The 13320-nt window shown below is 43.8% G+C and overlaps 1 protein-coding gene across 3 annotated transcripts in view; it reads right to left on the bottom strand.

Moving 5' to 3' along the window:
* Positions 1–13320, bottom strand: part of LOC110487375 (uncharacterized) — a 49289-nt gene that overhangs the window by 27886 nt on the left and 8083 nt on the right. Inside the window, exons 1-3 of one of the 3 annotated variants that reach the window (XM_090196089.1) lie at positions 10746–11075; positions 6770–6884; positions 5921–6367 (exon numbers count right to left, since the gene is read on the bottom strand). In XM_090196089.1, coding sequence (XP_090052215.1) covers positions 5921–6367; positions 6770–6884; positions 10746–11067 — 884 coding nt within the window. In that variant the 5' untranslated portion in view covers positions 11068–11075. Of the gene's footprint in view, positions 1–5920; positions 6885–10745; positions 11076–13320 lie in introns of those variants that run through there. The other 2 variants (XM_090196090.1, XM_090196091.1) reach the window with 2 other exon arrangements.

The raw sequence follows: 13320 nt of genomic DNA, 5'->3' as shown, positions 1-13320 counted from the left end.
CGGAAGCAAAGTAGTCTTGGTTTTTACGGAAAGGGATCACCAAATTAATATTTGAAAATAAATACGGTTCTGCTGCAAAATTCACATAAACTTTAAGAATACCACGGGAGCAAACGGAAAACACGTCAGTCGCACATGGCGTCCCCTACCATCCCCCTTAACGTCTTTTCAATGACATTTTGCTAGGTGGTATAGCCCAATTTCAAAACACAGTTTTAACATGTCCAACTCAATAACCAATATGCAGAAACAGTTTGGGATAAATTGAAAACCTAACATGTGCTATATACACAAACATCTGACACAATAATCACATTACTTGTATTTTTTAAAACAAGCTCCTTATAAACTGCATAGGCACCAAAAACACTGTTGTTTTGACAAGTAGTAATAAATCACTGATATCGATTTGGGGGGACAAAACACATGGAAATGGGCGATATATTTTACCTCACTGGTTAGAGGACAACCTGCAGAATAGTCAGCTACATTTGGGAGTGATGCATTTAAATTTAGGGGTCGCTAAACAAGGGAATGCAACACTTATTTGTCATCACTCATCAATATCATGCAAAAATCATTTGTGCGAGAGGAGAGAGATGAGGTTGCACGTCCTGTTAAAACTAACAGCTCAAAAACCACACGGAATCTGGAAGTAATGTGTACATCCCTGGTTAGAGGACAATTTGTAGAAAACAGCTAGCCACATTTTGAAGTGTTGCATTTTGATTCAAGTGGGACACCAAGGTGGTAAGTGGAACACAACTCCTAATTGTCCCTAGAATTTCTAAGCAAACAGCTGGAGGCAGGGCTTTCTCCTATAGATCTCCATTTTAATGGAATGGTCTGCCTAACCATGTGAGAGAAGAAGACTCGGTCTCAACCTTCAAGTCTTTACTGAAGACTCATCTCTTCAGTAGGTCATATGATTGAGTGTAGTCTGGCCCAGAAGTGTGAAGGTGAACGGAAAGGCTCTGGAGCAACGAACCGCCCTTGCTGTCTCTGCCTGGCCGGTTCCCCTCTCTCCACTGGGATTCTCTGCCTCTAACCCTATTACAGGGGCTGAGTCACTGGCAAACTGGTGCTCTTTCATACCATCATTAGGAGGGGTGCGTCACTTGAGTGGGTTGAGTCACTGACGTGATCTTCCTGTCTGGGTTGGCACCCCCCCTTGGGTTGTGCATTGGCGGAGATCTTTGGGGGCTTGTCTCAGGATGGTAAGCTGGTGGTTGAAAATATTCCTCTACAGGTGTGGGGGCTGTGCTTTGGCAAAGTGGGTGGGGTTATATCCTTCATGTTTGGCCCTGTCCGGGGGTATCATCAGATGGGGCCAGCGTCTCCTGACCCCTCCTGTCTCAGCCTCCAGTATTTATGCTGCAGTAGATTGTGTCGGGGGGCTAGGGTCAGTTTGATATATCTGGAGTACTTATCTTGTCTTATCCGGTGTCCTGTGTGCATTTAAGTATGCTCTCTCTAATTCTCTCTTTCTTTCTCTCTCGGAGGACCTGAGCCCTAGGACCATGCCTCAGGACTACCTGGCATGATGACTCCTTGCTGTTCCCAGTCCACCTGGCCGTGCTGCTGCTCCAGTTTCAACTGTTCTGCCTGCGGCTATGGAACCCTGACCTGTTTACCTGACGTGCTACCTGTCCCAGACCTGCTGTTTTCAACTCTCTAGAGACAGCAGGAGCGGTAGAGATACTCTTAATGATCGGGAATGTAAAGACAACTGACATTTACTCCTGATGTGCTGACCTGTTGCACCCTCGACAACTACTGTGATTGTTATTATTTGACAATGCTGGTCATTTTTGAACATCTTGGCAATGTTCTGTTACAATCTCCACCCGGCACAGCCAGAAGAGGACTGGCCACCCCTCATAGCCTGGTTCTCTCCTCTTCCTCTCTAGCTTTCTTCCTAGGTTTTGGCCTTTCTAGGGAGTTTTTCCAAGCCACCGTGCTTCTACACCTGCATTGCTTGCTGTTTGGGGTTTTAGGCTGGGTTTCCTGTTACTTCCGGCGCCGACAGAGATGGCCGCCTCGCTTCGCGTTCCTAGGAAACTATGCAGTTTTTTGTTTTTTTACGTGTTATTTCTTACATTAGTACCCCAGGTCATCTTAGGTTTCATTACATACAGTCGAGAAGAACTACTGAATATAAGATCAGCATCAACTCACCATCAGTACGACCAAGAATATGTTTTTTGCGACGCGGATCCTGTGTTCTGCCTTACAAACAGGACAACGGAGTGGATCCTATGCAGCGACCCAAAAAAACGACTCCGAAAGAGAGGGAAACGAGGCGGTCTTCTGGTCAGACTCCGGAGACGGGCACAGCGCGCACCACTCCCTAGCATTCTTCTTGCCAATGTCCAGTCTCTTGACAACAAGGTTGATGAAATCCGAGCAAGGGTAGCATTCCAGAGGGACATCAGAGACTGTAACGTTCTTTGCTTCACGGAAACGTGGCTTACTGGAGAGACGCTATCCGAAGCGGTGCAGCAAACAGGTTTCTCCACGCATCGCGCAGACAGGAAAAAACATCTTTCTGGTAAAAAGAGGGGCGGGGGCGTATGCCTTATGACTAACGTGACATGGTGCGATGAAAGAAACATACAGGAACTCAAATCCTTCTGTTCACCTGATTTAGAATTCCTCACAATCAAATGTAGACCGCATTATCTACCAAGAGAATTCTCTTCGATTATAATCACAGCCGTATATATCCCCCCCCAAGCAGACACATCGATGGCTCTGAACGAACTTTATTTAACTCTTTGCAAACTGGAAACAATTTATCCGGAGGCTGCATTCATTGTAGCTGGGGATTTTAACAAGGCTAATCTGAAAACAAGACTCCCCAAATTTTATCAGCATATCGATTGCGCAACCAGGGGAGGAAAGACCTTGGACCATTGTTACTCTAACTTCCGCGACGCATATAAGGCCCTGCCCCGCCCCCCTTTCGGAAAAGCTGACCACGACTCCATTTTGTTGATCCCTGCCTACAGACAGAAACTAAAACAAGAGGCTCCCACGCTGAGGTCTGTCCAACGCTGGTCCGACCAAGCTGACTCCACACTCCAAGACTGCTTCCATCACGTGGACTGGGAGATGTTTCGTATTGCGTCAGATAACAACATTGACGAATACGCTGATTCGGTGTGCGAGTTCATTAGAACGTGCGTTGAAGATGTCGTTCCCATAGCAACGATTAAAACATTCCCTAACCAGAAACCGTGGATTGATGGCAGCATTCGTGTGAAACTGAAAGCGCGAACCACTGCTTTTAATCAGGGCAAGGTGTCTGGTAACATGACCGAATACAAACAGTGCAGCTATTCCCTCCGCAAGGCTATCAAACAAGCTAAGCGCCAGTACAGAGACAAAGTAGAATCTCAATTCAACGGCTCAGACACAAGAGGCATGTGGCAGGGTCTACAGTCAATCACGGACTACAGGAAGAAACCCAGCCCAGTCACGGACCAGGATGTCTTGCTCCCAGGCAGACTAAATAACTTTTTTGCCCGCTTTGATGACAATACAGTGCCACTGACACGGCCTGCAACGAAAACATGCGGTCTCTCCTTCACTGCAGCCGAGGTGAGTAAGACATTTAAACGTGTTAACCCTCGCAAGGCTGCAGGCCCAGATGGCATCCCCAGCCGCGCCCTCAGAGCATGCGCAGACCAGCTGGCCGGTGTGTTTACGGACATATTCAATCAATCCCTATACCAGTCTGCTGTTCCCAAATGCTTCAAGAGGGCCACCATTGTTCCTGTTCCCAAGAAAGCTAAGGTAACTGAGCTAAATGACTACCGCCCCGTAGCACTCACATCCGTCATCATGAAGTGCTTTGAGAGACTAGTCAAGGACCATATCACCTCCACCCTACCTGACACCCTAGACCCACTCCAATTTGCTTACCGCCCAAATAGGTCCACAGACGATGCAATCTCAACCACACTGCACACTGCCCTAACCCATCTGGACAAGAGGAATACCTATGTGAGAATGCTGTTCATCGACTACAGCTCGGCATTCAACACCATAGTACCCTCCAAGCTCGTCATCAAGCTCGAGACCCTGGGTCTCGACCCCGCCCTGTGCAACTGGGTACTGGACTTCCTGACGGGCCGCCCCCAGGTGGTGAGGGTAGGCAACAACATCTCCTCCCCGCTGATCCTCAACACTGGGGCCCCACAAGGTTGCGTTCTGAGCCCTCTCCTGTACTCCCTGTTCACCCACGACTGCGTGGCCACGCACGCCTCCAACTCAATCATCAAGTTTGCGGACGACACAACAGTGGTAGGCTTGATTACCAACAACGATGAGACGGCCTACAGGGAGGAGGTGAGGGCCCTCGGAGTGTGGTGTCAGGAAAACAACCTCACACTCAACGTCAACAAAACTAAGGAGATGATTGTGGACTTCAGGAAACAGCAGAGGGAACACCCCCCTATCCACATCGATGGAACAGTAGTGGAGAGGGTAGCAAGTTTTAAGTTCCTCGGCATACACATCACAGACAAACTGAATTGGTCCACTCACACAGACAGCATCGTGAAGAAGGCGCAGCAGCGCCTCTTCAACCTCAGGAGGCTGAAGAAATTCGGCTTGTCACCAAAAGCACTCACAAACTTCTACAGATGCACAATCGAGAGCATCCTGGCGGGCTGTATCACCGCCTGGTATGGCAACTGCACCGCCCTCAACCGTAAGGCTCTCCAGAGGGTAGTGAGGTCTGCACAACGCATCACCGGGGGCAAACTACCTGCCCTCCAGGACACCTACACCACCCGATGTCACAGGAAGGCCATAAAGATCATCAAGGACATCAACCACCCGAGCCACTGCCTGTTCACCCCGCTATCATCCAGAAGGCGAGGTCAGTACAGGTGCATCAAAGCTGGGACCGAGAGACTGAAAAACAGCTTCTATCTCAAGGCCATCAGACTGTTAAACAGCCACCACTAACACTGAGTGGCTGCTGCCAACACACTGACACTGACTCAACTCCAGCCACTTTAATAATGGGAATTGATGGGAAATGATGTAAATATATCACTAGCCACTTTAAACAATGCTACCTTATATAAATGTTACTTACCCTACATTATTCATCTCATATGCATACGTATATACTGTACTCTATATCATCGACGGTATCCTTATGTAATACATGTATCACTAGCCACTTTATACTATACTATGCCACTTTGTTTACATACTCATCTCATTTGTACATACTGTACCCGATACCATCTACTGTATCTTGCCTATGCTGCTCTGTACCATCACTCATTCATATATCCTTATGTACATATTCTTTATCCCCTTACACTGTGTACAAGACAGTAGTTTTGGAATTGTTAGTTAGATTACTTGTTATTACTGCATTGTCGGAACTAGAAGCACAAGCATTTCGCTACACTCGCATTAACATCTGCTAACCATGTGTATGTGACAAATAAAATTTGATTTGATTTGTACAGCAATTTGAGATATCAGCTGATGTAAGAAGGGCTATATAAATACATTTGATTTTAAATATTTTTTTGTTTGTCAATTTTGTTAAATCACATAAATAGTACTCTTCCATTTCAGAGCATGGATTTTTCGCCTGGGGCTAATATCCATATCATGTTGAAATCAATTCATAAGGGGGAAAACGTTTAGGCTTCTACATTGTGAAATCATTATAATACTCCTACTACAATGTTAAAACATTCTACATTGTGACACTATTAAAATACTCCAACTACAATGTGTTAACATTTTACATTGTGACATCATTAAAATACTCCTAATACAACGTTAAAGCATTCTACATTGTGACACTATTACTTGATATGATGAAACAACTCCTTCCTGTATTTTCTGATGTTTAGTCAGAGATCTATTATCAGATTATGTTTAGTCACAACTATATGGTTTCTCTCCTGTATGTGTTCTCTGGTGTGATATCAGGTTGAATTGCTGAGTAAAACTCTTCTCACATTGATCACAGCTATAAGATTTCTCTCCAGTATGTGTTCTCTGGTGTGATATCAGGCGTGATGAATGACTAAAACCTTTCCGACATTGAGTACAGCTATAAGGTTTCTCTCCTGTGTGTATTCTCTGGTGTGATATCAGGCTGCTTAGCTGAGTAAAACTCTTCCCACATTGAGTACAGCTATAGGGTTTCTCTCCTGTGTGTGTTCTTTGGTGAGGAGTAAGATTGCTCGATGAAGTTAAACTCTTCCCACATTGATCACAGCTATAAGATTTATCTCCTGTGTGTGTTCTCTGGTGTAATGTCAGACAGCTAGATGTAACAAAACTCTTCCCACATTGACCACAGCTGTAAGATTTCTCTCCTGTTTGTGTTCTCTGGTGTAATGTCAGCTGGTCAGATCGAACAAAACTCTTCCCACATTGAGCACATACATACGATTTCTTTCCTGTGTGTGTTCTCTGGTGTGATATCAGGTTGCATTGTTGAGTAAACCTCTTCCCACATTGAGTACATCTATAAGATTTCTCTCCAGTATGTGTTCTCTGGTGTGATATCAGGCGTGATGAATGACTAAAACCTTTCCGACATTGAGTACAGCTATAAGGTTTCTCTCCTGTGTGTATTCTCTGGTGTGATATCAGGCTGCTTAGCTGAGTAAAACTCTTCCCACATTGAGTACAGCTATAAGATTTCTCTCCTGTGTGTGTTCTCTGATGAATTTTAATACCTGATGAGGAGAATCTCTCCTCACAGTCAGAGCAGCAGTGAGTTCTCTGCAGGTGTTTCTTGAGGTGTTTTAATGTGGAGAGACTCTTCTCTGCCTTGTCAGCATCATGAGGTTGTTGAGGCTCCCCAGAGGACCCACGGTAGTCTCGTCTCTCTGCTGTGTGAACAACAAAGTCAGACAGATGGTTAAAGGCCCACAACAGCAGAAATCCACTGTAAAAGGTGATGCTAAAGGGTAATGATCATTTGACAATTGTCTTAAAATGAGCAAGAATAGTCATATTGTCTTGTTTTCACATTAGTAGTAACATCGATGATTGTAGGCTAGCAATAAGTTATTAAAGTTGTTGAAATCCTTAGAAGTGTGCCAGACGACTTTTGGTCTCCAACATAGGCACCTTTCTGTGTTTGCTAAAATTGCGGCACGAGGGCGATGCACATGCAATTTGGTGGTAGAAACTCGTCCCCCTAATGAGGAGCAAAAATGGTGAGCAAAGATTTTGGTAATGTAATGAATGAAGAGGCACTTTGGTTGTTGTTGCATGACACACATAGTGTACTCTAGGACTCATAACAATAACATAGGCCTACTGTAGGACCCATAACTTCAACTAACAACATAGACCTACTGTAGGACCAATAACTTCACCTAAGAACAAATATAGGAAAATAGCTGTGTGTGTTGTTCAACAGTCTATCTATCAAGGAACCGTTCTCTACACAATATGAGCTAAGTATCTCTGTGTGAAAACAGACTAACGAGACCCTACTGTAAATCAAGCAGACAATAACATTATAAACATACATTTGTTCGGGATGTTGGGTCCAACGTGGAGCACGGCATAACTCTCTTTACCAGAGTAAAGGATGAAGAAGCACTTTGGTTGTTGTTGCATGTCGTGATGTTTGTCATTTGACCGGCATTCAGAAAATGATTTCCTGGATCAGCTGATGATAGTTGAACATGTGACTGTAACTAAACAGCTACCGTATTAAGAATTGTGTGTAATTATTGAATAACAGCGTTAATGACAGTGTCGATTTTTCACCTTTATTTAACCAGGTAGGCCAGTTGAGAACAAGTTCTCATTTACATTTGTGACTTGGCCAAGATAAAGCAAAGCAGTTCGACAAAAACAACACCACCGAGTTACACGTGGGATAAAAAAACGTACAGTCAATAGCACAATAGAAAAATCTATATACAGTGTGCAAATGGAGTAAGGAGGCACGGCAATAAATAGGCCATAGTAGCGAAGTAATTACAATTTAACAAATTAACACTGGAGAGATAGATGTGCAGATAGATGATGTGCAAGTAGAAATACTGTTGTGACAAAAGAGTACAAAAAGTAAAAAACATGGGATGAGGTAGGCAGTTGGATGGGCTATTTACAGATGGGCTGTGTACAGCTGCAGCGATCTGTAAGCTGCTCTGATAGCTGATGCTTAAAGTTAGTGAGGGAGATTTAAGTCTCCAACTTCAGTGATTTTTGCAATTTGTTCCAGTCATTGGCAGCAGAGAAGTGGAAGGAAATGCGGCCAAAGTAGGTGTTGGCCTTGGGGATGACCAGTGAGATATACCTCCTGGAGCACGTGCTATGGTTGGGTGTTGCTATGGTGACCAGTGAGCTGAGTGAAGGCGGCCTAGCAAAGACTTATAGATGACCTGGAGCCAGTTGGTTTGCTACGAACACGTAGCGAGGGCCAGCTAACGAGAGCATACAGGTCACAGTGGTGGGTGGTATATGGGGCTTAGGTAACAAAACGGATGGCACTGTGATAGCAAACTGGATGCAGCCTGAGTAAAGTGTTGGAGGCTATTTTGAAAATGACATCGCCAAAGTCAAGGATCGGTAGGATAGTCAGTTTTACGAGGGTATGTTTGGCAGCGTGAGTGAAGGTAGCTTTGATGCGAAATAGGAAGCCAATTCTAGATTTAATTTTGGATTGGAAATACTTAATATTAGTCTGGAAGGAGAGTTTACAGTCTAGCCAGACACCTAGGTATTTATAGTTGTCCACATATTCTAAGTTAGAACCGTCCAGAGTAGTGATGCTGGACGGGGGGGTGCGGGCGGCAATCGGTTGAAGAGCATACATTTAGTTTTGCTAGCGTTTAAGAACAGTTGGAGGCCACGGATGGAGTGTTGAATGGCATTGAAGCGCGTTTGGAGGTATGTTAACAGTATCCAAAGAAGGGCCAGATGTATACAGAATGGTGTCGTCTGCATAGAGGTGGATCAAGGAATCACCCGCAGAAAGAGCAACATTGTTGGTATATACAGAGAAAAGAGTCGGTCCGAGAATTGAACCCTGTGGTACCTCCATAGAGACTGCCAGAGGTCCAGACAACAGACCCTCCGATTTGACACACTGAACTTTGTCTGAGAAGTAGTTGGTGAACCAGGCGAGTCAGTCATTTGAGAAACGAAGGCTGTTGAGTCTGACGATAAGAATACGGTGATTGACAAAGTCGAAAGCCTTGGCCAGGTTGACATAAACGGCTGCACAGTACTGTCTTTTATCGATGGCTGTTATATCGTTTAGTACCTTGAGCGTGGCTGAGGTGACCCGTGACCAGCTCGGAAACCGGATTGCACAGCGGAGAAGGTACGGTGGGATTCAAAATGGTAAGTGATCTGTTTGTTAACTTGACTTTTGAAGACTTTAGAACAGCAGGGCAGGATAGATATACGTCTGTAACAGTTTGGGTCTAGAGTGTCACCCCCTTTAACTTCTAAACCTGTTGAACGATTTAATTTGATTGCTTTTCTGATTTTCGTGACCAGGTTGCCTGCTGCTAGCTAGGCATAATGCTTTGCTAGGCTATCGATAAACTTACACAAATGCTGGTCTTGGTTTGGCTGTAAAGCATATTTTCAAAATCTGAGATGACAGGGTGATTAACAAAAGGCTAAGCAGTGTTTCAATATATTTCACTTGTGATTTCATGAATATGAATATTTTCTAGTAATATTTATGTCCGTTGCGTTATGCTAATTAGTGTCCGTTGATGACAACGCTCCCGGATCCGGGATGGGTAGTACCAAGATTAAGGTATAGGGGGCAACATTTTCACTTTGGAGAAATAGCGTGCCCAATTTCAACTTCCTGCTACTCATGCCAAGAATATAAGATATGTATATTATTAGTAGATGTGGATAGAAAACACTCTGAAGTTTCTAAGACTGTTTGAATCATGTCTGTGAGTATAACATAACTTATGTAGCAGGCAAAACCCAGAGGACTAAACGTTCAGAAATTGTTATTTTTAGGTCTCTGTCTGTTCAATGGGTTCCCATGGGGAAATTACATTTCTTTTTCAGTTCCTACCGCTTCCACTGGATGTCACCAGTCTTTGGAATTTGGAAGAGGTTATTCATTTGTGCAATGAAGAAGTAGGCCATCTAGGAACAACGTAACACTGTTGAGAGTTGGGCAAGATGTGAAAAGTAGCTTGGTTTGTTGTTTTCCTGTATTGAACACAGAGACCCGTCTTCAATTTGATCGATTATTAACGTTTAAAAATACCTAGAGTTGTATTACAAAAGTAGTTTGAAATATTTTGGCAAAGTTCATAGGCAAATTTCGAAATATTTTGTAGTGACGTTGCGCATTTTGGAAGCTGTTTTTGTCTGGATCAAGCGCGCCAAATAAATGGACAAAATGGATATATATGGAGGGAATTAATAGAACAAAAGGACCAATTGTGATGTTTATGGGACCGACTGCTGGTGTAGTCTATTACTGAACATTTCAGGAGCAGAACGGCAGAATTTACAAAGTCCAGCAGCAGATGGGGCTCTCTCTGGTCGGGTTATGTTGACGGCCGGCTCCCTCTGGTCAGGTTGTGTTGACGAGCGGTTCCCTCTGGTCGGGTTATGTTGACGAGCAGCTCCCTCTGGTCAGGGTTATGTTGACGAGTACAACATGTAGCAATTGCAGATTTCCGCCTTAACACCAAACATCAGTTCAACTGCAGAGTTTGTGCCTCTGTTGTTAAGACAGTACTTACTAGTGTTAATCAGGGAACGGTTTCTCAAAACCATCTTATGGCTAAATTCTTCGTTAGAACCATTGGATGCCTTAAGATGCGTTTGGGAAACCGGGCCCAGATATCCAGGTTTCTCCTCCTTTTTCGATGTAACAGTCATCTCCTCCCCCTCCTCTTTCATGCCATAAACTGCATCTTCCTCTCCTTTAACTGTAACATCATCCTCCTCTTTCACTCTGAACGCGTCCTCCTCTTCTTTCACAGTAACGGCCCCACTCTCTACTTCTTGTTTTACTGTGATATCCTTCTCTTCGTTAGAAGGAGAGTAGCTTGGTGACCACATGGTCGGGGATGTTAATTAACTGAAATTAATTGAAATTAAATCGGATAACTAACTAGACGACAGAAGTGGGTTTAAAACTGGGGAATAGCTTAGTGACCGCATGGTCGGGGATGTTAGCTAGGCTAATGCTAACTTAACCAGACCGCTAGCTGACTAATAACAACACCGTAAATATGAAATTAAATCAGATAACTAACTAGACTATAGAAGTGGGTTTAAAACACAGTGGCTAATATACACTAAAGCGTCTAAAGTAATGTATTGTTTCGGCTATTTTGTCAAGCAAGCTACCGAGGTGTCTGACTAACTGTTGCTGCTGTTGAAAGAAGCGTTCCGTCCACTAGATTATACGTCACACCAACAGCATAACCTTAAATTCCCAGACCGCCCTCTGCTGACTGGAGTGGGTAACGCAGTTGAGTAAAATGTATATTTTATCTTCAGATAACAAGTTAAAGTGTAGGAAGCATGAATTTTTACTCACCAGTGTAACAATACAGTGTGGTTAAAGACTTAGTAAGCTAGTTGTCGTCGCGATATGGTTACCTATAAGGACAAACAGTTATGTTCTTGCGTTATTACATATTTATTAACTTATTTTGTGAACTCTTCCAAACTACCCACAATGCAGTATTTCTTCACGTCATATGGATGATCAACTCTGTGCTACTGAGTTTGTATGCCAGTGTAACGGTGTAATGAAGTTACAATTTTAAAATATATTTAACCTTTATTTAACTAGGCAAGTCAACAAATTCTTATTTACATTGACGGCCTGCCCCTGCCAAACCCTAACCCAGAGACGATGCTGGGCCAATTGTGCGCTGCCCTATGCGACTCCAAATCACGGCTTGTTATGATACAGCCTGGTTTTGAACAAGGGGCTGTAGTGACGCCTCTAGCACTGAGATGCCATAACTTAGACTGCTGCACTGCTCGTGTGTTTACATTACACTCAGTGTAATACACTCAGTGATAAAGGTATGGGATTCTGGGTAATCCACAGCAGATTTTTGGAGAATTTGAAAATTGAGTGGTCCTGGGATAGAAATGTATACACTTGACATTACATTATGTTTATTAGTGAATTTATTAACTTATTTCCGGATATCTTCTAAACTACCCACAATGCAGTATTTCTCAACGTCATATCAAATCAAATCAAATCAAATGTTATTTGTCACATACACATGGTTAGCAGATGTTAATGCGAGTGTAGCGAAATGCTTGTGCTTCTAGTTCCGACAATGCAGTAATAACCAACAAGTAATCTAACTAACAATTCCAAAACTACTGTCTTATACACAGTGTAAGGGGATAAAGAATATGTACATAAGGATATATGAATGAGTGATGGTACAGAGCAGCATAGGCAAGATACAGTAGATGGTATCGAGTACAGTATATACATATGAGATGAGTATGTAAACAAAGTGGCATAGTTAAAGTGGCTAGTGATACATGTATTACATAAGGATGCAGTCGATGATATAGAGTACAGTATATACGTATGCATATGAGATGAATAATGTAGGGTAAGTAACATTATATAAGGTAGCATTGTTTAAAGTGGCTAGTGATATATTTACATCATTTCCCATCAATTCCCATTATTAAAGTGGCTGGAGTTGAGTCAGTGTCAGTGTCAGTGTGTTGGCAGCAGCCACTCAATGTTAGTGGTGGCTGTTTAACAGTCTGATGGCCTTGAGATAGAAGCTGTTTTTCAGTCTCTCGGTCCCAGCTTTGATGCACCTGTACTGACCTCGCCTTCTGGATGATAGCGGGGTGAACAGGCAGTGGCTCGGGTGGTTGATGTCCTTGATGATCTCTATGGCCTTCCTGTAACATCGGGTGGTGTAGGTGTCCTGGAGGGCAGGTAGTTTGCCCCCGGTGATGCGTTGTGCAGACCTCACTACCCTCTGGAGAGCCTTACGTTTGAGGGCGGAGCAGTTGCCGTACCAGGCGGTGATACAGCCCGCCAGGATGCTCTCGATTGTGCATCTGTAGAAGTTTGTGAGTGCTTTTGGTGACAAGCCAAATTTCTTCAGCCTCCTGAGGTTGAAGAGGCGCTGCTGCGCCTTCTTCACGATGCTGTCTGTGTGAGTGGACCAATTCAGTTTGTCTGTGATGTGTATGCCGAGGAACTTAAAACTTGCTACCCTCTCCACTACTGTTCCATCGATGTGGATAGGGGGGTGTTCCCTCTGCTGTTTCCTGAAGTCCACAATCATCTCCTTAGTTTTGTTGACGTGA

Source organism: Oncorhynchus mykiss, chromosome 13, assembly GCF_057628025.1.
Source record: "Oncorhynchus mykiss isolate SJ-2025 chromosome 13, ASM5762802v1, whole genome shotgun sequence".
NCBI lineage: Eukaryota > Metazoa > Chordata > Actinopteri > Salmoniformes > Salmonidae > Oncorhynchus > Oncorhynchus mykiss.
The sequence above is the reverse complement of the archived record's forward strand: the minus strand, read 5'-3'. Positions and strand labels throughout refer to the sequence as shown.